Source organism: Furipterus horrens, unplaced genomic scaffold (assembly GCF_987537825.1).
Source record: "Furipterus horrens unplaced genomic scaffold, mFurHor1.1.pri manual_scaffold_7, whole genome shotgun sequence".
Lineage (NCBI taxonomy): Eukaryota > Metazoa > Chordata > Mammalia > Chiroptera > Furipteridae > Furipterus > Furipterus horrens.
The window spans coordinates 104,918,238-104,945,724 of record NW_028327177.1 but is presented as its reverse complement, the minus strand read 5'-3'; the positions used below and the strand labels follow the sequence as shown (position 1 = coordinate 104,945,724).

The window sequence follows — 27,487 nt, the reverse complement described above, 5'->3', positions numbered from 1 at the left end:
CTTCCACCAGAACCGAAAGTATGATTCATGGACTCTCAAGCCCCTAAGATTTTATTATTGAAAGAGACTTTAGAGAGCTCTGGACTGAACATCTCATTCTACAAATGAGGAGAGTGAGGCTAGAGAAGCCAAGGAAAGCCTAGGCTCTCAGACCACGCCTGCAGTTGGGGCCGCCAGGTCTCTTCTTGCCTGATGCATTCTTTGTTGCACCCTGCTGTCCTCACCATTCTGTGGCTCTTCGATTTGCTTTGACTATCAAGACCAACCTCCATACCTTTCCTGCCTTCTCTGATTCTCTCCACCACCTCATCTGATCTTTAAGCCCTGCCTGCCCACCTCAGTCTGGCTGGACTCCTGCTCTTTCTGAGCTTCCAAGGCTCTTCAGCAACCCCAGCCAGCTCTGCTTAACAACCTCTGTCCTGCTGTAGCCCACGCCTTGGCATGGCATCAAGGCATGTGAGTCTCTATCTTCCCAACATGTGGGAGACTTACACAGGCACCACACTGATGCCAGGAAGGCCCACGGCAAACTCCCAGAGTCCTGGAACAGCCAAGACTAAAAGAGTAGCCAGTTCCCAAGCACTAGTTGGGTCCCTGAAAGCTCACCCTATCCTTGACCTTATCTCCAACAGTCCCTGTCTGCTTAAGGTGCTGGGCTTGACATCTAACTCTTGCCTCCTTGTAAACTTAAGATTAAATCACAAGCATACAGTCACCAATTAAACAAATGTAATATCTGATAAGGGTTATTTTCTCTGTGCATAGACAAAAGAATGGATCTGGGAGCTGGGGGTAATGGTATTGGCAATAAAAAGGAAGATAATATTCCTTATAACCACTTATCCAATAAATCAGGAAAGAGTTCTTGGAAGAAATGGGATTTTAAGATCAGTCTGAATTTAATAATTTATCCTTATTGCTCCTGGAAATAAAACATTTAATTCAACTCTAGAGCATCTGTCTCTAAAAACACTTAGAAAGAGTGACAGGGATTTCAGGTACTTTTGCAGCAGTATGGTATGGAGATGTTCTTACTTTCTCTGGAATGCTCCTTTCATTGATAGATCCACTTCTGCTTCCCTGACCAATTTATGAGATGCAGATGTGCTCAGAGACACAATGACATAAGGTAGAGCATTTTCCAACCAACTGAGGCCTCTCCTCATACCCACAATAAAGAAATTTAGAAAATGTGAACCAAAGTTATCACCTCAGAGGGACCCCTCTCCTCACAGTCACCAAATTTGTCCATTTCCATTAACAGGCAGAGAACAATATGAGAATATAAAATGCCATCAGTGTGGCAGCTGCTTAGTAAAAATGAAGGGATCACTTAGTGTGTAGCCAGGGAGCTCTGCTGTTGTGATGCAATGCCAAAGGCAATGTGTTGGGGTTGTGAATGGGTGAGAATGTGAACCCTCACCAGATCCCAGATCCCAGGAGGGGCGAAGCCCTAGGCTCTCTGATCCTCCCCTCCCTGGCTTCTGGCACAGTTTTAAAACATAAAGCAGGGAACCAGTTTCTATAAGAGGTTGCAGGGAACCCTTAACAATCAGACCAAGAAACTGATGACAGGTACTATTATTCCTAGTTTACAGACAAAGAAACCATGGCACAGAAAGGTGTTTAGTCAGAAGGCTGATAAGTGAAATCACCCAGAAAAAGCCGATAATAGCCGAATTCCCTATGTGGCAATGAGGGAGCCAACTTCTAACAGGTATTGAAGGGACTGGCAGAAGGATGAGGGCATATGTGCAGTAGGGAGCGTCATATGACTAAGGAGAAAGGGGAGGCCCCCCAAAAAGAAGGTTGGTGAAGGCCTCGTATGTGCTCTTCTGCGAGTAGCAATGCACTGAAATCACAGAACCCTTTAGCTGGTTTCTATAAAACTTTAGGATTCCAGATGCCTTCGGCTACACAGAGGGAAAGGTTGACCAAGTGGAAGTTGGGAACCCAGCCTTCCTTCTCAACCACAGCAGTTCCCAGGTCTTCTGACTCTTTCTCTTATACTGTTGGGTCTCTCTTTCAAAGGAACAAGAAAACTATGAGTTTAGGTGTGAAAAAAAGATCAAGAGCAGACACAATGGATCTCTTTGGTTAAAAAACAAACAAACAAACATCCCCTCAAGCCCCCTGAGTGGTGGAGAGGCTTGGGGTGAAGAAACTTCAAAATCAGTTGCTAGTGCCATGACTCTTGGCAAGACAGTGTGTAATGGCTGAAATTTGATTTTTGGAAAACAAGAGGAGGAGGATGTGATTAGAGGCAGGTGTTTCCTTCTGAGAGTACCAGTCTGGAGCAGCAGAGCTATTGCACCTGGGTTGCTTCAGCTGTCAGAGTGGAGGCCAGAGCACCCCAGCAGCCATCAAACATCACTCTCCCTCTTAGCCCCACTCTTTATCTCTGCTCAGAAGTTTCCACTGCCTCCTAGAGTTCCAGACTGGCCAAGGAAGAGAACACTACCTTCTTCCTCACATGATAACTTAATTTATATGAGTGGCAGTGTAATCTAGAGAAATCCTGGCTGTATAACTTTGGTAAGTTAATCTTTTCTGAATCTCATATTACTGTAAAAAGTGATAATAATGATAATAATATCATCCTTGTAAAGTTATTGGGAGGATTAAATAAAATTAAAACAGGAAAATTTCAGATGTTGGTACCATATAGCAAGCAGTTTTATATCCCTTGCTTTCCTTTTAAATTTTCATATATCTACCATGAAGGGCAGAGATCTAATGATTTCCAAGGGCACTTCCAGCTTATATAAGTGTCTTACTCATATGTTTGTGGATAAATCTGAGTATGAGGTTGTTAAAACACTTGGTAAGACTCTGTCACTAACACCTCTCTGAGATGGACCATCCCCTTGGTCCCCACTGGCCTCAGGCCTTTCCAATAGATAGACCATTCAAGAGCAAGAAACAGGTATTTTTATAGTTGCATCCTATGGATGAGGGTAGAGCCCACAGACTTGAAAGGACTTCTACACAGAATCTTGGTGTGACTTTGTTTTGAAGCCAAAGGCCCACTTTGCAGCAAAGGTACTCCATCCCGTGATGATATCGTTCTCTTGTGAGAGCTTGCCCTTCCCATGTCCCAGGTGAAGTCCCTCCCACATCCTCTCAGCCAGTGCCTACTGCATGTTGTTTACCAGTGGTCCCTCCTGGGGGACTGGGAAATATAAGACATGGGTCTACCTTTTTACCTGGGGGGAAGGAGACCCCACTTACCACCCATGGCTTGTCACAGAAGTTGTAAATAGATTCAAGTGAGTTGATGCTGGGGAGGCCTGCATACTGCATGCCAATGATCAGATGGCGGAAGTCCTCATTCTCCGCCATGCCAAATGCGTGCTGCCGAATGAGCACAAAGTCTGGCCGGAAGGACCTGGTAAGAACATAGAGGTAAGTTTGCCATCAACCAGCACCTCAAGTCATACATCACCTTGCCTCACATTTCCAAAGCCCAAAACAGAGAAGAGGTCTTAAGGGCCACCTGGTCCAAGCCCCTTATTTTCTTCTTCTTTTTTATGGTCTAGAAAGAGATACAGTAGTCCCTCTTTATATTGTGGTTCACTTATTGCGGCCTCACTGCATCGTGGGATTTTAAAAAATATCATATTTAATTATTTATCGCGGATTTTTCGCTATATTGCGGGATTTTGCAGTACTGTATATGTATGTTGTTAAAGTTACATAGGTTTAAGAGTGTAGAATATGTTTAAGAACATAAGTTGTGTTTATGAAAGTGTGGAAAAGAATAAGGGAGTGGGAAAGGTTAATAAGGGACTGGGAATGGTTTATAAGTGTGTGGGAAGGGTTTATAAAGCCTTAAAATATATATAAATACTAAAATAAACATAAGGTTCCTACTTCGTGGATTTTCACCTGCGGGCGGGGTGTGTGTGTGTGTCTAGAACGTAATACCCGCGATAAGTGAGGGAATACTGTATATGGCACATCTCAAAGGGGGTTTAAGAAACATATTTCTGTAATTCCCTTATTCCTCTGGGTTAAACACTGCCTTTTTCTAAGGTTCAAATGCCTTTAGGAAGGAAGAAACAGATCCTCACACCTTAAGTGAACAAGAATTCTCCATGTCACTATGGGTGAGTATGAAAGCTGAAGCTCCTGTGACTCCAGAATTGGCGTTTCAAGGGGGTCCCAGCAGACACTGTCCTGTTTTGACTCCTTAAAGTTGCTCCTTTAAATAGGCAATGCCCTCATTAGGCCGCCAGGAGAGCAAGGGTTCAGGCTGGCTGAGACAAGATGCCAGACTTCCCAATGTTGTTCTTCCAAAGTGGACACCAGGGGGAGGTACAAATTTTTTTTGCAGAACTGAGGTTGAGCAACAACTACAGGAAGCACTGAGAGTACAGAATGTTCCCATTCATGGGAAGGCTCCCTGCATCTCACCTCTAGCCAGCAAAGCTCTTAGCCACAGCTGATCCATAGTACCAGGGCCCCTGTCTTCATACCCTTACTCCTAAGGAACCTCATCTTCTTAGAGATTCAATTCTGTGGCAACATCCACCATCAAGACTCTAGGATTTAGCAGTTTCACACCATATACAATGACCTACCTGGTTCTCTGCTCAGACACCCATCCAACCCCCCCACCTACAGCTCCAGCCCCATCCAGGCTCAGAAATCAGTCTTTTAAAGTGAGAGTGGAAGGAGCCCTCCTCAGTTACTCAGGAGACTTGGCATCAAGTGCTGGAGCTGCTCTGACCTCCTAGTACCCTAGTTCTGGGAAACTGGCTCCCGCTGTATGCCTAAGGTCAAACCTTATATCCTAGTTACAGGAACTGGGCTTTAGACTTGTGGTCAGCTGTTGAGTTCCTACACTGGCACATGGAAGGGCCTGCCTTATTCTTGTCAGATCCCTGCAAGCACCCTGTCACCACCCGGTTGTGTGCATGCATCCCTATGACTCGTTCTCTACCTGCAGCTAGAGGAACCCACTGTCTCTCTTAAAGGATGAACACCTCTTTTTCTGTCCTCCTCTGTAGTCTCCAAGATAGATGAACTCAGGATGGACAAGCTCCCATTGTTAGGTTCCAGATACCTGAATTTTGCCTTTTCTGTCACCGACCCTGTTCCTATCAGATACTGGAGGCTTCAGTGTCAGGGTACTTCAGATTGAGATGGGGAAGAGAGTGAAGTGAAGACTCTTCCTGGAGCAAGACTCTGATATCTGAAAACCTGAAGCCACACCAAGCTTTCCTGGTAAGAATAATACTGTGAAAATCACTCCCTCCAACCTGGAATTCTCATCCCCTCCCTCACAGAACTGTTGTATTACATTTGATCATGTCTGTACGTGCCCAGCCTACTACCTGGCATGTAAGTGCTCTATAATTGAAAACTTTCTTCCACCCACAATGTCTCTTCTGACTCTAGGTTTTCCTGTCATAGTTATGAGTTCCCAGGGATGAGGAATACAGAAAGAACACAGGATGGGGAGGTAAAAGAATTCACAAAGAACACAGGGCTCTGCTACCAACCCACTGAATGAATTTAAGCAAATCAATGTAAAATAAATTAGATCAGAGGTTTGCAAACTTTTTTTAAAAAGCCATACAACTTCTTTTTTAAAAATATTTTTAAATTTAGTTTTAGAGAGAGTGAAAGGGAAGGAGAAAGAGAGGAAAAGAAACATCTATGTGTGAGAGAAACATTGACTGGCCACCTCACATGCCCCAACTGGGGACCCAGCCTACAATCCAGGCATGCGCCTTGACCGAACCTAACTGGTGGCCTCTCAGTCTGCAGGACAATGCCCACCCTGCTGAGCCACACAAGCCAGGCTTGGACTTTTTTTTAAAGCAATGAAATCCCGATTTCCAGGAAAGTATATGCAGAGATAAAAGCACAGAGCTGCACTGGTTGAAGTGGGGCTAGAGTTCTGGAACCCCTGACGAAAATTTAGTTACCTTTAAGTAAGCTCTCAGTCCATGAAGCTTTCTCTACCATTGGAACAAGAGTTCCCTGAGGCGGGAGCTGGTTTTCTCTGCCTTCTTGTGCATATCATTAAGTTCTGCACGCTATACATAGCACTATTATCCCACTTCAACATTTGACTTTGAAACTGCCTCTGCAAGCCAGAGACTGTAACTTGGAGAGAGTAACAGTAACCCTGAAGACACAAAGGACCTTACCGTACAACTTTTGTGCCATTCCGGAGTACCTGCATATCCACAGCATAGGTCCCATCTGCATGGGCCACCAGGTTGAGCTCTGAAAATTCTGCCTGGAAAATAACAGTAAGGATTAGGAAGGTAATTTCATGTTATGTGTTTTTTACTATGGTAAAGAAAGTAAATAAAAATTATAGTAAGGGAATAAGTCAACAATCTTGACTTTGCCAAGTCCTCACATGGCAGCATCAGCATCAGCAGCAGCAGCAGCAACAACATCCCTACCTCCAAACATTTTATTTTCAGTTTTCAAAGCAGTTTTACAAACTGATCTCATTTAACTCATAGCAACTCTATGAAGCAGAAGAAACAGAGATAAGGAGCAGTTAAGTGACTTTTCTAGACAAAAACAAAACAAAACAAAACAAAATGAAAAACATACTGCTATGTGACAAAAGCAAAACTCAGGTCTTCAGACTCCCCAGCCCACCAACATCCTTGGTGCTGCCTCTCTGAGAACAACATGCCCTTTATTAGTTTCAACATAAAAGCACTAAGTTTTAGATTAGGCAAGTGGGTTTTTGTTCTGCTTTACCCCCAACTAGCTGCATAAGACATCAGGCAAGTTACTTATATTCTCTGGAGGGAATGATACTCCCATGTATAAAATGGGAAAAAATTTTAAATCAACTCTGTCTATCTAACAACTTATTTTAAGAACCGAATGCAGCCCTGGGCCAGGTAACTCAGTTGGTTAGAACCTCATCCCCATATGCCAAGGTTGGGAGTTCAACCCCCCAGTCAGGGCACATACAAGAGTCAACCAGTGAATGTGTAAATAAGTAGCACAACAAATTCGTGTTTCCCTCTCTTTCTCAAACCAATTTTTTAAAAATTTGAATGTAATAATGGATAGGAAACTACTCTGTAAATCATAACACACTGTGTAAGGAACGATAACTTCTATTATTACCTAAAATAAATGCATTGTTTAAACTGCATATTTCCCCCTACCCAAATGGGTCTAATTTCTATTTATTGTGAAACAAAAAATAGAGGAAGATAAAAAGTGAGCCTTTCAGGACTTCATTGCATTAAAACAAGGAAGTGTTCTTTTCTAAGTTCTCTCTGAAGTGTAGCCTCAAGCCCAGAGTAGTCACCACTTGAGGATGCATTCCTGAATGGCAAACATGTACCTAGGAATACCATACCACCAATAACTCAGAGCTGTGGCCAGCGTCCTGGGAAGACACTCCACTAAAGTTTTTCTCAGCCTGAGAACCCTGGACTGGATAAGGACCCTAAGAGTCACACTGCTTGCCTCTCTATGGATACCAGAGCCATGATAGAAAGTCAGGGAAATGGAAAGATACAGCCTTCAGGGCTGTGTCTCATAGAGAGAAAAGTCCTGGGAGAAGGGTGGGGTTGAGGAGATAGCCTGGAACCCGGTGAGATACACTGTACTCCACTTAGCAGAACTAGATGGTTCACTCTTGAATGCCAAGGAGGACAGATGATGATGCAAATGCAGCTCTGGGCTTCAGGCTGATTACCTGTTCCACTTTGATATCATAATCTCCAAGGACTTTTTTGCCCCGAAAGCACTTAGCCCTGGAAAAAGAAAAAAAAAACAAAAACACCCACAAATCAGTTTTGTACAAGTGTTTCAGGTCAGAAATTCACTATTACAAAGTTAAGACTACAGCAGACTGAACCCCAGAATGACAGTCAAGAGAGGTGCATTAGGGTTAGAGCCTAACTTTGCAGTTGAACCACCAAGATTGAGAACCTCAGGCAAACCACTTTCTCTCCTTCTATGCTCAACTTGCTCACCTAAAAAATAAATCAAAGAACCTTTTGACTCTCAGGTTTTGTAATTTTATAACATCTTTGGTCTTTTGGCTACCAAAGAAGTCTAAAAGTAGAAATTTCCCTAATATTATTCCTGGTAAAGACAAAGTCAAACTTCTCTAGTTTCCCGATCTTCCTTCATCTGCCATTTCACTCTGATTTTCTAGTTAGTTTCCACCTTTGGAATTTTACTTTTAAAGAAACTGTTATTATTTTGCCTCTTCGTACCCATACTTCCAAAAAGAATGTGAGGCTACCAGAAAAAAAAGAAGAGGAGGATGCTGAGGAAAGCAATTATAATTGAACACAAACATCATATATTTCTGAGAAGTCAAGAAAACGAATCAGGATGTTATACAGTACTTATTATCTTCCCATTTTTGTCATGGGTTTGAAGGAACCTCACAATAATGCATTAATGGCTTTATAGCCTCATGTAAGCAGACTGTGTTATGGTTATATTTATATCCATTCCTACTTTGTCCTTAATTTATCCTCCCTGCCAGAAGATTTTTATTATCTGCCCAGGTAGGTTGGTGGTTCTCCACCTGTAAAAAGGGCCTTTCCATACTGTACCTGTTAGCTAGGTTGGGCTTGCTTTTCCAGTGTTTGAAATGTCAAGTTAGCATGTTTCACTGGAGATTTGCTAAAAGTTCCTCTCCAAATTAAAGGACTAAATTAACATACTGGGCATCATGTTCTAGGAATTGTGTATTAGTTGCTTTCGAGAACATCTCATTTAACCTCTTAACAACTTATGAGACAGGGGGAAATGTGTTCATTTTTGATATGAGGAAACCAAGATCCAGAGGAAGAAAATGGCATATTCAAGGTCATAAGGCAAATTAGTGACAGAGCAAGTATTCACACCCAAGTCTGAGTCTAATGCTCTTGGCACTGCATAGTACTATCTCCCTCTGTTGATTCATTCTCTCCACCTTCACTCACACCATGACAGAAACTGACTGTCATGTGTGCTGTATTGCATGGTTCCCCCCCACCCCCACCCCACATTTTCCTTCTTCCGCTCAAAAGGAACTTGATGTTGTAAGCACTAGTTCAACTACAAATACTTCCTATCCAGAATGAGGCCAGGCTATTTCCTTTCATCTCTGGGTTCTGGAACAGTCCGTTCTAGGAAGTTGTCATTTGTCCTATCCAAGTCCCTGGCCGCCCTCGAATTGCTCCTCAGAGGCACTCAGCCATCCTGGAGCTGAATCACTGAAGTCCATCCTCCCACCTCTGCCCTAATTCCTTACTAAACTTCATAAGTTTGCTTCTAGGACCCCATTCAACATTCACAGCTCAGCAAGCCCCTAGGGCAAGAGGCCTGTAGTATATCCTGTCCCTTTGGCTACTGTTCCATCTTATTTATGGGTTTAAATAATAGTCTATACATGGCACAATCATTGCTCTGCATATCTTGGACTCTGTAGGTCTTTGTACATGACTGTAAAAAGGAGGAACTACAGTAAATGACCCATGAGGTTCCTTTCCTGTGTTGGTTAGGTGTGCTACCTTGTTACCAGCAATGCCTTTTGGATGCTTCCTCCCATTTTCCATCTCAAAATAGGTCTCCTTCTGTAAGCTAAGGTCTCAGAGATGTTAACAATAACTTCTCATACTATATAATGCCTTGCATTTTCAAACTACATTTCTTGCCTTATTTGTTCTTTACAACTCTGTAAAGTAGCCAGGACAGATACTGTTGTCCATTTGACTGGTGGGGAAACTGAAACCCAAGAGCAGTTAAATAATATACCCAAATCACAGAAAAGTTCATGCATTAAGCTTAGAACTAGGAGTTTATATCTAGGTGCATATATACTGCCAGGTTTTTTAAATCACTCATTTATTTTGTGGGTTTTAAACACTAATATTAAAGTATATTTATAAATTTTGGCTTGGTTTATCTGCCACTTCCTGCACCTGCCCATTGACCAAACTGGCTAATGATACTGTTTTCATGCCTTCTCCCCACCCCCACCTCTCCAATTATCTTAATGCCTTTTCCTTAAGGTAATTTGTCCTGTTAGAAATCAGTCTGTATTTCCTGGCTCCAGGTCACTGACCTCTCTTGGCTGAGCCACAATCTTATAAAAAAGGAGCCAAGATGGCAGGCGAATGGGGCACAGAGCCCTCTCTGGAGAATGAGCACATTCTCCTAGCTCCTGGCCTTTGGATGTTTTGGTTCCATGTATTTTTATGAAAAATTTTGTAGCTTACAAGCAAGCAACACATGTACTTCCTGATCTTAAGAGCACTGTTTGGAGGCAGTGTTCTGGAATCCAGAAGGGTTCTTGAATCAGTTTGGTGGGAACCCTAGCTGTGCCCTTTCCTGGCTATGTGAACTTAGGCAAATGGCTTAAAATTTTAAAAAAGATTATATAGTTAAACCAATCAAAAGTATATCAAAGGATAAAATGAAAAATAAGTTTCTCCTTCTCCATTTCTCTCTTATCACATATACTCCCCATTATCAGTGCAAGCATATCCTTCCATTGGGGTGAAATGTGTGTATAATCTGTATACATATATGCTTCAAATATGCATATAACATCATGCTACATAAACTATTCTTTTTTGAACTTTGATTCTTATTGAACCTAAAAGTACATCTTAGTGATATGCTTTCAGCATATATTGATGGACCTCTTTCTTAATAGTTGTACAAAATTTCATTTGAAGGTCACACAATAATTCAATATTTTTTGGTGAGCATTTAGGTTTCCATTTTTGGGGGTCTTGCTATTACAAACAGTATTACAATGGCTTACATTTAAGAATATATCCATGAGATAAATACTTTATTTTTTCCAGCTTTACTGAAATATAATTGACAAATAAAATTACATCTATTTGAAGTATTCCCCATGATGATTTGATATACATATACTTTGTGAATGGAATTACCAAAATCAGGTTAATTAACACATCCATCACCTCACATAGTTATTTATGTGTGTTTGGTGGAAATGCTTAAGTTCTACTCAGCAAATTTCAAGTATACATAGAGTATTATTAACTAGACTCACCATGTTGTACATTAGAAGGACAAATAATTCATTGCAGCCTTTCTAGTGCAAGGAATAGACACAGTTATAGTTTTTACTGATACTTCCACACTGCCCTCCATCTATGAAAAAGATTATAGCACCTTCTCCAGTGTTTGAAAGTCTGAGAAAGTTATTTCACCTCCTTTACTCCCCCTCACCCCCATCCCACATGCACAGTCCCTTGCATAAACTGGGGACAAAAAAAGTGCTCAGTAAGGATTTTTTGACTGGCAGTCTTGTCAAATCAATCCAAATTCACCCCCTTGTGCTCAGTCCTAAACAGAACCCAAGAGGTACATACATCCTTGAAGCAGAGACTAAAAATACCGGGTGCCTGTGTTGTCAATTTCCCCCTATTGTGACATTTTCTTAACAAGCCTAGCAGCTGAGGATGTATGTGAGTTTAATGGCTTGGAGCTTCCTTGATGGGCCATCTCCCCTTATTGCTAAAATGAGTAGAGGCTTCTAGATTTAACTCTTCTTACTCAAGGCACTGAACACCCTCATCAATTCCCATCTATCTGCCAAATAGGGATCGTGAGGCTAAGTGGCATGATTTCAGAGACTTCTCCACTAAGGCCACCTCCAAACTTAGCTCAACCTAGGCAAGCCCAGCTTAAATACCGATTTTATACATGGGATAATGGAGAAAGGTCTACAAACAAGAGCCAGGGGAGCTGAGTTCAAGCTTAGTTCCACCACCTCTCAGCTCTGTGATTTTGGGCATATAACTGCCTCTTGGGGACTCAGTTTTCTGATACATAAAATGGAGCTAATAGTAATAGCAAATATTCACTATATACTACCATTATTCTAAGTATTTTACCCTCAATTTATAATACTTGATTCACAGGTTGTAGCGAAGATTTGAGGAGGCCAGATGAGAATAACCAACATTAAAGTGCTGGAAACTCTGAAATGCTATGCAAATACTAGTCACTATTAGGAAAATGCAACAAACATTTATGTACCAAGTATTATTGCTGTTTTACTATTACCACAGTCAACGTAACTTCTTCCTCTTCTGAACTTTCATCCTATCTGCTGATATTTGGTTCATAGCGTCATCATCTGATACCACTTTTTAAACTTCATTGTCTAATAATCTGACACCCCTCTTCTACTTCCAACCTCAGACCACCAGCCATCCATAAGCAAGCCCTGGATTTTCAAAAACTTTTGGATTTTAAATAATGACTATGTCCTGTTGTCAATTATATGCTCTGAGCTAAGGCCTGTACAAATATATTCATTGTCTGTATAAATTTCCAACTCTTTCACCGAGCTGTGTACTTAGTAAGTTCACAATCAGAGCTTGCTTATTGACTGGAGATGTTAGGAGTGATGGTTTTGGCTGTACAAATGTAGAAAACCAGAAGAGGCCACCGTCAGGATTCAGTGGGCTGAATCTGTCTCTGCAGGCCCAGCAATCTTCTCCTCTGTTCTTGCATGTCCACATCCTAGGGTATTATGCTCTTTCTTCTCTGTCCTTCCATACATGAAAATTTATTCTTAATTGCCAACCATCCAACTGGAACTAAAGGACCTAAAAAGAGCCTAGAGTGTAAATCCTCTCTAGGTGACTGAGGTTTGCAAAAGGATCAAAACCTCAGGCTAGAAGATGAAAGCACCAAGAATACATTTGCAGGCTCCAGAAAGCACTTAGGGAGGAGAAGGTTTTCTTAGAGCTTTGGAACCTACAGCATAGTAAATACAACACTTAGCACTGGTCTGGACATTTATCTTTAACAAGGCACTTAGTCTCCGGCTCTCACTATCTCTAACTCAGGCCTTGGTCTTTTAGCCATGCATCTTTAGGTATCAAGAAGTCAGGAAATAGTAGAGGATACCCATTTTCCATCCTACATGCAAAGAGTAAAATCAGGGCTGCTTGGTCTTGAAGAGAATTTGCAAGTGTCTGCTGCCACCCACTGGCAAGACGTGTGTGTACTGGAGACATGACTGTAGTCCCAGCTGAACAGCCACTCTCCTGACCCAGGGTCATCGCTCCAGGTGCTTATTTGCTGCTCCAACAAGCCATGCCTGAAAATCAATGGTTTCTTCTAAAAAGTGTGTCCACACACCCCAAGCTTAGACAGTTGGCTTTCTGCATTCTGTAGAAAAGGAGCTGTGGTTTTGTCAGCAAAAGTTTACTGAGCACCCAGTGGCAGGTGCTGGAAATGTAAAAATGCATTAGCAGTTGCGAGGTAGAGAAAGCATGGTCTAGAAATAGAGACCAACATCCATATGGGTAATTGTTAAGGTCCCCTTTAACTCTGAGGATTTATAAATAGTATTCACATTTTCACCTTTTTCTCTAAAAATATTTACAACACAACCAAAACAACAACAAAAGTTTCATATAGCTCAGAAAGATGTACAGTGAAAAGTAAGTTTCCTCTACCTTCAAGAAGCTCACAGGTTAGTGGATAGCAGAGCATAAATAATGATTTTAATACACAGTATATAAGCTGTGGCAGGAGTACAAATAAGGGACTGTGGTAACCCAAAGGAGAGAATTCTCACTGCCTGGAGAAGGCTGAGCTTTAAAAAAGGAGTAGAAAGATGCCAAATAAGAAGGAAGAAGAAGAACTGAAAGGTGTGTGCAATGGCACAGAGGAAGTTAGAGCAAAGAGCAAGGTAGCGGAACAGCTGACTGCAGGGGAGAGAACTATGGTGTGAGCAGTGAGAGCTGAGTCTCCTGAGAAACAGAAGAGGCAGACTGGCAAAGGGCTACAATTCTGGCTGAGTAGCTGGGACTTAATAGCCTCCAAAAACTTTTAGGAACATTTTATTATAGAACAAGTCTATGCTCAATGGCTATTATCATTTTGCCAATATTTTTCATCTATCATCCTCAACTATTGTTGCTGAGATTATTGTTTGAGTGTTTTAAGGCGAGTGCCAAATAACATGTCATTTCTTCTGTAAAATTTTAAGTGTTATCTCTAACTGATAATGACTTACATTTTTTATTTTGGCAAAACATATAACAAAAATTTCCATTTTTAAGTGTACAATTCAGTGGCATTAAGTACATTCATAATGTAATGCAACCATCATCATTATTTCCAAAACTTTCTCATCATCCCAATCAGAAACTCTAGCCAATAAGCAATAACCCTTTCCTCTCTCCCTTCAGTGCTTGACAACCTCCAATCTACTATCTTTCTATGAATTTTCCAATCCAAAGGTAATAACTTTTTAATAATTAATTATTATCTAATAATTAACAATTTTACCAGATGTCAAACTATACTACAAAGCCACTGTGATCAAAACAGTCTGGTACTGGCAATAAGAGCAGACATACAGATCAATGGAACAGAATAGAGAGTCCAGAAATAAACCCAGGTCTATATGGTCAACTAATATTCAACAAAGGGGGAAGGAGCATAAAATGGAGTGAGAAGAGCCTCTTCAACAAATGGTGCTGGGAGAACTAGACAGGGACGTGCAAAAAAATGACACCAGACACCAACTTACACCACAGATGAGAATAAACTCAAAATGGATCAAAGACTTAAATGTAAGCTGTGACACCATAAAAGTCCTAGAGGAAAACATAGGCAGGAAAATTTCAGATATCTCACGTAACAATATTTTCATGGATACATCTCCTAAGGCAAGAGAAATAAAGGAAAAAATAAACAAATGGGACTACAACAAACTAAAGAGTTTCTGCTCAGCAAAAGAAAACATCAGCAAGATGAAAAGGAAACCAACCATATGGGAAAACATATTTGCCAATGATACCTCAGACAAGGGATTGATCTCCAAAATATATAAAGAACTTACACATCTCAACACCAAGAAGACAGACAACCCAATTTAAAAATGGGCAAAGGACCTGAACAAACACTTCTCCAAGGAAGATACACAGAGGGTCCATAGACACATGAAAAAATGTTCAACGTCACTAGCCATCAGAGAGATGCAAATAAAAACCACAATGAGACACCACTTTACACCTGTCAGAATGGCCATCATCAACAAATCAACAAACAACAAGTGCTGGCGAGGATGTGGAGAAATGGGAACCTAGTGCACTGTTGGTGGGAATGCAGACTGCTGCAGCCACTGTGGAAAACAGTTTGGAATTTCCTCAAGAAACTAAAAATGGAACTGCTTTTTGACCCAGCAATTCCACTGCTAGGATTATACCCAAAGAACCTTGAAACCCCAATTCAAAAGAACTTATGCACCCCTATGTTCACAGCAGCATTGTTTACAATAGCCAAGTGCTGGAAACAGTCTAAGTGCCCATCTGTAGATGAGTAGATTAAAAAACTGTGGTACATCTACACAATGGAATACTATGCAGCAGAGAGAAAGAAGGAACTCCTGCCATTTGTGACAACAGGGATGGAACTAGAGAGAATTAAGCTTAGTGAAATAAGCCAGGCAATGAAAGGAAAATACCATATGATATCACCTGATACAGGAGACTAATGAACAACACAAACAAATGAACAAAATTGAACAAGGAACAGAATAACAGTTATCTGAATGAAGGAGAGAAGGGAGATAAGTAGGGGAAGGGTCTAGTCAAAGAACATGTATAAATGATTCATGGACATGGACAACAGGGTGGGGAATGACTGTGGGAGAAGGAGTGGGCTGGGTGTGGGGGAGCAATGGGGGAAAAATGGGACAACTGTAATTGAAAAACAATTAATTAATTAATTAATTAAAATTTTAATATCTTTATTGAGTCTATACAGCCATACTTCATTTTATTGCACTTTGCAGATAACTGCATTTTTTATCAACATCAAGGCAAGACTTTCCACCAGCAAAATGAAGGCTTGGGTGTTGGTTGGTATTATTTATCAATAAAGTATTTTAAAATTAACATATGTATGTTGTTTTTGTAGACACAATGCTATTAGGCACTTAATAGACTATAATATAGTGTAAACAACATTCATATGCACAGGAAAACTTAAAAATTTGTGCAACTTGCTTTATTGCACTATTCATTTCATTGTAGTGACCTGGACCCAAACCCACAATATTTCTGAGCTATGCCTGTATTCAAGTTCTTCCAACTGTCTCCAAAAATATTTTGAAAGTTTTTTAAGCACAGAGGCGGCATGATCAGATGTACCTTAGATCTGAGAGACTGTTTTGTCTGTAATATGGAAGAGACTGATGTAAAGTGAACCAGGGCTCAACATCATTTAGAAGCTGGGGCAGAAACTAGACTTTAAGACTTACTGTTTTACTGTACATGGTAAACCAATAGCTATTGGATAGCACTCACCTTGCAATTCAACTAATCATTTGATTGACTAGGCCTACAATTTAAAATATAGCTGGGAAATGATAGTGTTATTTTAAAATAGTATTTAACGAAATGATAGAAAGTGGTATAGGATCCCTACTCTAGATGTTCTGGAACAGTGACATAAATGCGACCTAAAATAGTCAGGTAGGATCTTACATTGGAAAAGGGGTTACTTTAAATTTGGACTTGTTATATAGTTAATGAACCATAAAACTTTCTTTCAGTACATGGAGAAGAAATGTCTGTTATGGATAGTTGTTTTAGGAATAAGAAAGAAAGAATAGAAAGTGAACACTTTTCTGGATGAAGACAACATTCTGTAGCTGGTCCTTCATTTTATTAATTCAGTGATTAAGTTGTTAAATCAAATGCTCCGCAACTAAAGCACTTCTTAGATAGAAAACAAGTTGCATGGTGTCTTAGTTAACATTCATATGAACGATCTGGAAGAGAATGTGTGGGGAAATGTCCAAGTTTGCAGATGGCATTCTGCTCTTCCAGGGATTAAAATGCCAAGCTGATTAGGGATAAACTGAAAGATGATGTGGACGTGGGCAGAAAAGTGGCAGAGGAGTTTTAATGTGACTAAGTGTAAGAAAACATTCAGGGGAAATGATCTTATCAGAGGATGATGAGTGTTCAACTACAATCCAGTAAAGGAACCTAAATGGCAGAAAATTGTTTTCTTAAGACATCAGTCCTGTGAGATGTCACAGACAAAACAAAAAGATCAAGAAAGTGAAAGGTAAAAAAATGTTGGTTATCATTAGAACACAAAAGGTTTCTTTCACTCCGACCAAGTACAAGCCTTAGTGCTTTTATACTGTACTTGTGATAGAGAGTGTCAGGTCCATTTACCTACACACAAATGACATGATAAAAGTAGAAACAACCTAAAGGGGGGGAAAACAGAACAAAATGAAAAGGCTTTGATTTTAGAAAATTCTGAAATAATGAGTCTTTTTCAGTCTATACAGGTAAAGATCCAAAGGGAACAGAAGGTTTTGACGTGGGAAAGAGAACACTGAGTGACTATATGCCTCATGCTTCCCAGATAACCAAATTAATCTTACTATATTTCACGCCTTACATGAACATCATCTCAGTGTTACTAGTTTTATAGGAAAATGAGGCTCATAAATTAAGTGACTTGTTTAACAGTAGCAGTTAGTAGCTTGCAGAGCTACCTAGTAAAATTAAAATTCAGCGCTTCTGATGATCAAGTTTAGAGGCTGTATATACTTCTTTAGATTGGGACTGTGCTCTATTCATTTTTGTGTTCCCAATACCTGTCCTATTGTTTGACACATAATAGATGTTCAGGAAATATTTATGGGGTTATTGAATCAAAAATAGCTAGACATTTGGAGTTTAATACCAGAGAGAGCAACCATGCACAATCTGATAGAGTCCCAGGCTTGTAGATCTCTGGTGATACCAATTTAGTTCTCCAGAGTCTATAAAATTCCCTCATGTGTTCCGCAGGATGGCTTCAACAGCCTTAGGGCAGATGAGGCCCCTTAAGAAAAACAGTAACCTCAAAGCTCTGAAAATGACTAATTTCTGAGTAAACTCCCCAGCCGTGACTTCAGTTGGGAACAGCAAATCACTTATTCTAAGCATATTTTCTGAAGGTCTCTATTTTGGGGAATAATTAAATGATATACTATCACAAGATAAGATTATCAAATACAGAAAAGAAAAGAATCCTTTATCTCAGAAGAACACATGATGGGAAGATTGGATGCATTTGTCTATAATTATAGTGGAGCTACAGAACATAATGCTTTGGAGTCACAGGACAGATTCTCTTTCCATGACTGGCTTATAAAATTAAATCAGGCTGATTTGATATTGGAGCAAAGTGGGTTAGTTATAAAGTTTGTTTTGGAGAAACATCAAGCAAATATAGTTTTCAAAAGATACAGATTTATTTTATGCCAGATAAATAGGGTTCCTAGCATTTAAAAATATCTGTTTAACTCCAGTGTAGGGTCACAAATCATAGCCATAATCACCACTCTCATCAAAGCTGCACACTTCCATCCAGCAGTCTAGAAAAAAGAAATGTCCTCTATGACCTGGCCCCACCATTTATTTCAAACTTATCTTCCACGATTTCCCTTGCAAGCCTGCTGCAGTTTTTATGTGAATTAGAAACAGACACACCTTCCTCTAGGTGGACATACTCCTGAACCAGGGTAGTTGGTTTGGCAAGCAGAATGTGGGGCTGTATTTCACCCCCACTTGTCTCCTCAGTCCATGCCCTTGTGCTGTGAACAACCTGAAGAAGCATATGTAGAAACCCCTTACTGCTCCCATTCAGACTGAATGGTAATATTACATTGATCTCCATTCAGACGCTTTTTCCCAACTACCTCTTGTCAAACTAATGCCTCTGTGCATTGGTCCACTTAGAAACCACCCCTTTCTCACAGCAGCCAAAATATGGAAATAATCTAGATGTCTGTTGATACACAAGTAAAGAAAATTCACATATATACATATAATGAAATATTCGGCCTTAAAGAAAAGAAGGGAATCCCACCATCTGCAACAATGTGGATGAAGCTGGAGGGCATTATGCTGAGTGAAATAAGCTAGACACAGGAAGAGAAATATTGCAAGATCTCACTTATATGTAAATCTAAAATAGAGTAGAATAGTGGTTCCTGAGGACTGAGGGAGGGATAAATGAGGAGTGTTGGTCAAAGAATCCAAAGTTTCAGTTCTACAAGATGAATGAGTTTTGGAGATCTAATGTACAGCATGGTGACAATAGACAACAATACTGTATCGTATACTAGAAATTTGCCAAGAGTTCTCAGTGCATGCGTGCGCATGTGCACACACATACACTTAAGCAATCTCAAAGGCTTTTTATACATCTATTGAGATCATGTTGTTTTTCTTATCACATTTGCTGATGTGGTGAATTGCATTGATTGATATTCAAATGTTATATGAAATCCCACTAGGTCATTGTGTATGATCCTTTTTATTTATCATGGGATCCAATTTGTTAAAATTGTTGTGTTTATTTTTATTGGAGATTTTAGTTTATAGTTTTCTTTTCTTGTGATGTCTTTGTATGGTTTGGTGTAAGAATAATAATGCTGGTTTCATAGAACATGTTAGGGAGTAAGAGCTTTGGTGAAGCTTGCATTTTCTCTACAATAAATGTTTCGGAGAATTCAACTGTCAAGCAGTCAGAGATTTTCTACTTTCCTTCCAGCCTTTGGATCCAGGGATAAATCTTACTTTATCATATAATGTTCTTTTTAATATCTAATTGGATTCCATTAGTTAATATATTATGAAGAATGATTGCATCTAAATTTGTAAGTGAAATGGGTCAAAAATCATTTTCTAATTGCTTTTATCCAAATTATTGTCAAGGTTACTCTAGCCTGAAAAAAATTGATGGAAAGTCTTTCACTTTCTTTTCTAGTACAAATTTTATGAATTATCTCAGTATTTATCCTAACACTTATTAAAGATCACTTGAAAAGTAATATTTTTTTAAAAAGGAAAAAAAATCACCTCTCTCCTCAATAAGGTCCAAAACAGCTTGGCTTCCCTTATAAAATCTTCCCTGTACTCCCTCCTGCACTGGTTTCTCCTTCCTTTGAAAGCTTAGCGTGAAATGCATTCACTTGTCACGGTAAATAGAAACAATTTTTAGTATTATCCACTGATTTCTCACTTACAGAGGTGGGCAAAAGTAGGTTTACAGTTGTTCATAATAAATAATACAATAATTAACAAATAGTACAAGAACAAATTCTGTTTCATGTGCTCACAGCTGTAAACCTACTTTTGTCAATCCCTGTGTATGTGCCTCTTCCTTCCTACTGTATCAGAATCTCCCTGAGGGTGCACACTGTCTTACACTATCTTCCTAGTCCCCAACCCTCACCTTCACACACACCTCTGCCTAATACAAAGCATAGTTGGGAGAGTTAATTTTATGTGTTAACTTGACAGGGCCACAGGTGCCCAGGTAACTGGCTAAACATTATTCTGGGGGTGTCTGTAAAGGTGTTTCTGGATGAGATTAACATTTGATCAGACGGAGTAAAACAGATTGCCTACCCCAATCAATGTAAGTGAGCTTTACGCAATTCACTGAAAGCCTTAATAGAACATAAAGTGGAAGTACGGGAGAATTGACTCTCTCTACCTGACTCTCTTTGAGCTGGGTTGTGCCTCTTCTCCTGCCTTTGAACTTAGACTGCAATTTACACCATCAGCTCAGCATTCCTGGGTCTCCCGTTTTCTGACAGATCTAGGGATTTCTTAGTCTTCATAACTGTGAGAGCTAATTTCTTACAATAAATCTCTTTCTCTATACATTGCTATTCCTTCTAAATATCTCTATAGCTATAGATAGAAGATAGATAGACAGAAAGAAAAATACAAAATTGACCTTTGAACAATATTCATTAGGAGTACAGACCACAGCACAGTTGAAAATCCATTTGTGGTTTGAACCACTGATTGAACATGTTGACCTTGAACAACATGAGTTTGAATTGCATAGGTCCGCTTAAACATGGATTTAGATATATCTACTATTAAGTATCTATATATTTTCTTTATACAGAGAGAGAAAAAGAGACAGAGATTGATAGCTATCTCCTTGGGCTGCTATAACAAAATACTATAGGCTAGGTGCTTAAACAATATTTATTTCTCACAGTTCTGAGGGCTGGAAAGTCTATATTTAAGGTGCCAGCCTATCTAGCTCCTAGTAAGACCCTTTTCCTGGTTTGTAGACAGCCATCTTCTTGCTGTGTTCTCACATAGTGGAGAGAGAGAAGCGCTCTGGTCTCTCTCCCTCTTCCTATAAGGACACCAATTTCATTGCGGGGTCCCCACCCTCATGACCTCATCTAAACCTAATTACCTTCCAAGGCCCCACCTCCAAATACTACCACATTTGGAGTTAAAGCTTCAACATATGAATTGGGGGACTGGAGATACACACGTTTAGCCCATAAAAGCACCCTTAGTAAAAACCAATTGCTTATAAAAAAGGACAAAAGAAAACAAAACGAAATCCCTAACAGAGAACCACCCAGCTGAGACTTGAGGGAACAAGGATCCACAATACATAAAACAGTATCACACAAGAAAACACAGTACTGTATGCTTATTAAATGCAAAAAAAAAAACCCAAGAAAAAACCAAATAGCCATTTACACCTTACATACCGTGAATCAAAAGGGAGCAAGAGTACCTTCCCCACCATGTTACAGAGAAACAAGTTATTCAAGCCAACTCAGAAACTACATTATAATCAACTTCTGAGTGGTATGGCACAGTGGAAAGAGCGTGGATTTTAAAGTCACCCTAACTTGAATTTACATCTCAGGTCTTCAACTTACTACTTGAACTTGGACTCTTTGCTTCTCTGTATCTTCATCTATAAGGTAATGATACTACTTATTTCTAAAGTTTGTTAGATTTAAATGACCATGCCTTTAATGTATTCCTCAAACATGCTAAACTTACCATCTCTTTTGGGCTTTTGCATTTGCTAGCGATACATCTTCCCCCCAGATCTTTGTACTATTCAAGTCTCAGCTCACACACTACTTCTTCAGTGATTTTTTTTTTCTGACTACCTGAGCTAAGGTAGTTCACTCCCCTCTCAGTCATTTTCTCTCTGTTATCTTCAAAGATATTGTATTTATTTTAAACTTTCTTTGACTATTTGTTTATTATCCATCTCCCCAACCAAAATATAAGTTCCATGACAGCAGTGACCTTGCTGTTACGTGAACTGTTGTATCAATCCTATGTCCAGCTCCATTATAATGCCTGGTACATGTTAAGTGCCCAATACTATTTGTTAAACAAATAGATGAGTATATAAAGTATCTAGCATAACACCCATCCACATATTTTAGGTCCTTTTCTTCCTCCTTTTCATATAAAAATCACTGGGTTAAACAATGTGCCTGTGTGAGTCCTTTGAAATGGAGAGCATTTCAAAATGGATTCATTGCTTGAATGCTGGTCAGGCACTTATAAATTAGAAAGAAATATGGTCATTTATTCCAATGTGCCACGAGACTATCTTCTGTCTTAATGACTTATTTTAGGTACAAACCAACATGCTAGTTATTAAAGTGTTTATAGATTTTACTCTCATATGAGATATTAATAACATATTCCCTTAGCCATCTGAGAGGGACATTTTTGCTTAGAGGCTTTTTATTTATGAGGAAACAGAGGCCCAGAGAGAGGAAATACTTAACTGATTCAAGGTTAAACTCCTAGATAGAGGCAGACCACATTCCCTTTCCATTAAACCATGCTGTGAAAGGCAACTCTCCGCAAAATGAAAGAATATTGGAATTCAACAGAAATCTCTAAATGATATTATAGAATGTAGAAACCGAGGACCTGATTTCCATTCAGAACACTTGTGAAATCAAATATGATAAACAATACAGGATGGGAGCCCTGCCTGGGTAGCCCAGTTGGTTAGAACATTATCTCAAAATGGCAAGTTGTGGGTTCTATCTTCGCTCATGACACATACAAAAGTCAATCAATGAAAGCATAGATAAGTGGACAACAAATCGATGTTTCTCTCTCTCCAAAAACAATAAATAAAATTTAATTAAAAAAAAAAAAGAATACAGGGTAGGGTAAAAGTAGGTTTACAGTTTTGAGTATGCAAAAGAGTTTATTCTTGTATTATTGTTTATCGATTATTGTACTATTTTCCATATGAATAACTGTAAACCTACTTTTGCCCCACCCTGTATAAATAGCTAAGCATTATGGAAGCAAAAGAAAGTTTTATTTATTTTTGTCACCTTGTTGATTCATTGATTCTCTCTGTGATACTGAATCAGCAGGACATGGTTCACATAGCAAATTGCACAAAGATAATAAAAAAAGAATTCTTACTTCATTTTGCTCTCATTAGCAAAGAAGACTTGAACCTCTTTTCCTGGTCCAAGTGCAAACTGCATGGCTGGTATTATCAGCCTACTCACCACCATGGTTCTTCAGAAACATCCTTGTACCTCAAGGCAACAATACTTTTAGATTTCCAAATCCAAACCCAGGTGGCACATTCCATTCTACAATTTTCCCACTGGCACCAATTCAGGGGGAGATGTTATTCATCAGAATAGGCACTAAGAACTGAGTTTTGGCAGGCTGGGAGACGAACTGGCACTATCCACAGGCTCCTAGTTACACCAAAGTTTAGCAACATGGAACCATACATGTTCTAAATGGAAAAATGGACCTTAGATACTATCCTCTCATTTTTATAGGTGAAGAAACTGAGGCTTAAAGAGGCAAAGCTGTCCAAGGTCACACAGCGGGAACCCCGTGGGAATGCTGATCTCTCCTCAATCCAATGCACTTTCTGTTACACCAATTTAGTCCAGAATGGATCTGGATAGAAGGTCATGCCTTAGTATAGAAGTACAATATATGGTGCTGTTCTGACTCTCTTCTGCTCAATGATTTGTCCATCCTTTCAGTTACTTCTAATGATCCACTGAAATGCTCTGCACATTCAATAAGCCCAAAAGAGTAGTTTTAAAAACCAACATATTAGTGGATTGAGCGTCAGCCTGCGAACCAAGTGTCGCTGGTTCAATTCCCAGTCAGGGCATATAATTAGGTTGCATGTCAGGTCCCCAGTTGGGGGCGCGTGAGAGGCAACCACACAGTGATGTTTCTCTCCCTCTCTTTCTCCTTTCCCCTCTCTCTAAAAACAAACAAACAAATAAACAAATAAATAAATAAAATTGTAAAAAACAAAAAAGTGCTTTCTTAAAAAAAATAAAAAAGCAGGAGCTTTGTTTAAAAAAAACAACCTAAACTGTTTTGCCTGAAAACCAGTTCATTTTATTCTTAGTGTTTGGATATATTCCTTTGAAAAGGAGTCTGTCATTCAGTGCTGTTATAATAAAATGTATTCTATGAACTTTAAAAGTTCTCATCATTTATTCATTTTAAAAAGTTCATTAGATTAGCTACCTACTTTTGTCCAGCAGTATGCAAAGCACTGATTTGGTGGGCTCAGGGTAGGGAAGTAAAAACTATAGATTTTGTCCCAGCTCTGGCAAAAAAGAAGAATAAAAATAAAAGTGTTAACAGTAGTAGATTATTAATTCCAGAGTCCAAACACCAGAATTATATTAACTACAGTAAAATTAATAATAACTAATATTTGTTAAGTACTTAGTAATCACTGTTTACTGTGCTGACATTACATATCTTATTTATTTAATCCTCACATCAATCAAATAAGGGAGGTAGCACTAGCTCCTAATCTTACAGATAAGATAGTCGTCCTCGTCGGCAGCCGTCTGTCTCGAGAGACGATGGTGTAGCTTCTTAAGAGTCTATCTGCACCGCCGAGAATGGCTGTGCAGTCCGACTCGGGAGTGACACGGTATCTGTCTCCTCCCGTGTTGAATCGACATCTTACGATGACGCTGGAGTGTCCTCTCCAGTGAAGCTGAAGCTACAGAGCCTGGGCGGGGTGATATGGAGGGTCTGCTGTTGCCCATGCAGCAGACGCCCCCTCTCTTCGCAGCTGAAGGGTCCAAGGGAAAGACGGAGTCAATACAGCTTGGCTTCAGGTGCGCCGCAGGAGTTGCCGGTGTTGACTACAACGTCAAACCGCCTTAGGGACTCCGGCTCCGGATTTTCTGTCGGGGTTTACTCCCTTAGCCTTTCCCCTGAAGAGGTATGCCGCAAGGCAGCGGAGGTTTTTTGGAGTCAGAGTTTTCCTTCTCTGATGTGCCCTGACTGGAAGATCGAACCAGCGACACTTAGCTCACAGGCCGACGCTCAATCCACTGAGCCAAACCAGCCAGGGCTAAGATAAGATAGTATAGATAAAATAATCTTACAGCAAAGGTGCAGAGATTTAACTTGTTGAAGTTCATACAACCACTGAGTGGTAAATTCAGGATTTGAAACCATACAAACTGACTCCAGAACAGATCTTATTAACCACTTTACAATACTTCTAAAATATGGAATTATTAAAAAATTTTTAAAGGGGATTTCATCTTTAAAGTCTTACAATGTACTAACAATTATCTAAAATATTAACTTTTATGCACGTTTTTTAATGTTAGATTAAATAAAATGTTGTGACAAAAAATAATTGAGCATAACAATTTCTATTACTATTTTAAAATGGCTTCCTAGGAAGTATGACTTTGTCGAAGTAAGAAGCATCTAAACATGTAGAGAATTTTCATAAGTTTATTTGAGCCACACTGACAACAATGCCTGGGAGCAAGATCTCAAGTACTCTAGAGAATGACAGTTTTGCAGTTTCATTCATGCATTTGGAATGAAAGAGGGGACATAGGAAGATTATGTGAAGGTGGGAGAAAAGCAAGGCAGGAGATAGTTAACAAGATTATGTGCTCCCGTAAGGGTGGGTATGCCTTCCTTGAGAAGTCTGAAAAAGAGTATTATTTCTGGTATTTCGAAGGTGTGTTATTATCCTAAATGCACAAAAACAATAAACGGGGCTTGCTTAAAAATCTTTTACTGGGGATAAATGGTAATGTAAAAATACAATTAAAAAAAGATGAAAGAAAGTTAAGAAAGGAAGAGGAAGAAAGACTGATTCAATAAATAACTTTTACACTGGTGGAGGGGAGCAGAGGGAAAAGAAGTTGGGACAACTGTAACAGTATAATCAATAAAACATATTTAAAAATAAAATAAAATAAATAAATAAATAACTTTTACTAAAGCAGTTATATGCCTGGGGCATGACTACCTACCATGACCTGCCCAGTTAGGGATTTATGATCAGATCACCCCATAAGGTTTCTTTTGGTCACTAACTTATACAAAACCCTTTTTTCATCCACAACTTTTGTAATAAAAATATAGCTTTAAAAGTGGATACTGGGACTCCTATGGGCCCACAAGGAGTACCAGGAGTCCCCATTCCCCATTCCCCTTGTTCCTACGGGCCCTTTAGTTGGTCCAGGAGCTACCTCTCCCCTTCCCCTGCTTTTCCCTCAATAAATCCATTGCCCAATCAAAAAAAAAAAAAAAAAAAAGTGGATACTTACACAAAACAGTACAAAAAACCAATACCTGTAGATACAATTTGGTAACTTTCTTACTAATAATCAGCCATTATAAACATTAATCCTCTTATTTCTCATAGTTGTTTTTAAGAGAAAAATCTTCTTCACCAGGTTTCTAAATAACTCTCAAACTCTTGAAATTAAAATTTTAAGTTTCTTTTTAGTTAAGATATATATAATTTAAATTCCTATGTTTCTTTTATCACACCTTATAGGATAAAACATCTCTTTAAAATTCCTTGTATTCAATGGGAATTCGTTGTTTGATAGATATAGAGATTCAGTTTGGCAAGATTAAAGGAGTTCTGGAGATCGCACAATAATGTGAATATCTAAGCACTACTAAATTATACACTTAAAATGGTTAAGATGATAAAATTTTATGTTTGTGTATTTTACCACAATTAAAAATAAAAAATCCATCGCACTCTTTTAGAGTAAGGATAATTGATTTAGAACAGATCAGGTCTTACATATTCTACATAAATGATTTTCTGTTTGTGCTATAGTACAGAGAAAAGAGTGGTAAATTCTGATTATAGGGTGAATGGGAGAAATTTTGAGTAGCTTAGGAATTCATCTGAATTGCATTTTCCTCATATGTAAATGAGTAAGTTTGACCACGCGGTTTCTGAATGCATTCTCAGGCTCTGACACTATTCAAAATAAACAGTAAGATTTCAATATGTGGATGTGGTATGGAAAAGGCATTTCAGGTAGAGAATGGCTTAAACAAAAGTACTGCAGCAAGGAAGTATAATTCACAAAGTCATGCTAAGTGGTGATGCAGTTATGGTACGTTATAGGACGGCCATATGGCAGGGAGGAAGTAACAGGGCAGTAGGGATAAGGCTAAAAGGTATGATGGAGCTATGTAGTTCTTGCTTCCTGGTTTGCCAGTAACCAGGAGAGGGGCCTCTGAGGACCTGTATAGCCAGTAATCTGGAATTGGGGGAAAAATAAAAACAGAAACCTTTACAGTACTCTTGAAAAGAGATTTCTACTTACATGTTGTTTTTTCCCAGGTTCTATATTTTGTACTTG

General features: G+C 39.3%; 1 protein-coding gene across 1 annotated transcript in view; it reads right to left on the bottom strand.

Moving 5' to 3' along the window:
* SYN2 (synapsin II) overlaps window positions 1–27,487 on the bottom strand; it is a 211,101-nt gene that overhangs the window by 50,238 nt on the left and 133,376 nt on the right. Inside the window, exons 2-4 of the mRNA XM_090284187.1 lie at window positions 7,694–7,751; window positions 6,162–6,253; window positions 3,232–3,388 (exon numbers count right to left, since the gene is read on the bottom strand). Of these exons, the coding sequence (XP_090140313.1) occupies window positions 3,232–3,388; window positions 6,162–6,253; window positions 7,694–7,751 (307 nt within the window). The remainder of the gene's footprint in view (window positions 1–3,231; window positions 3,389–6,161; window positions 6,254–7,693; window positions 7,752–27,487) is intronic.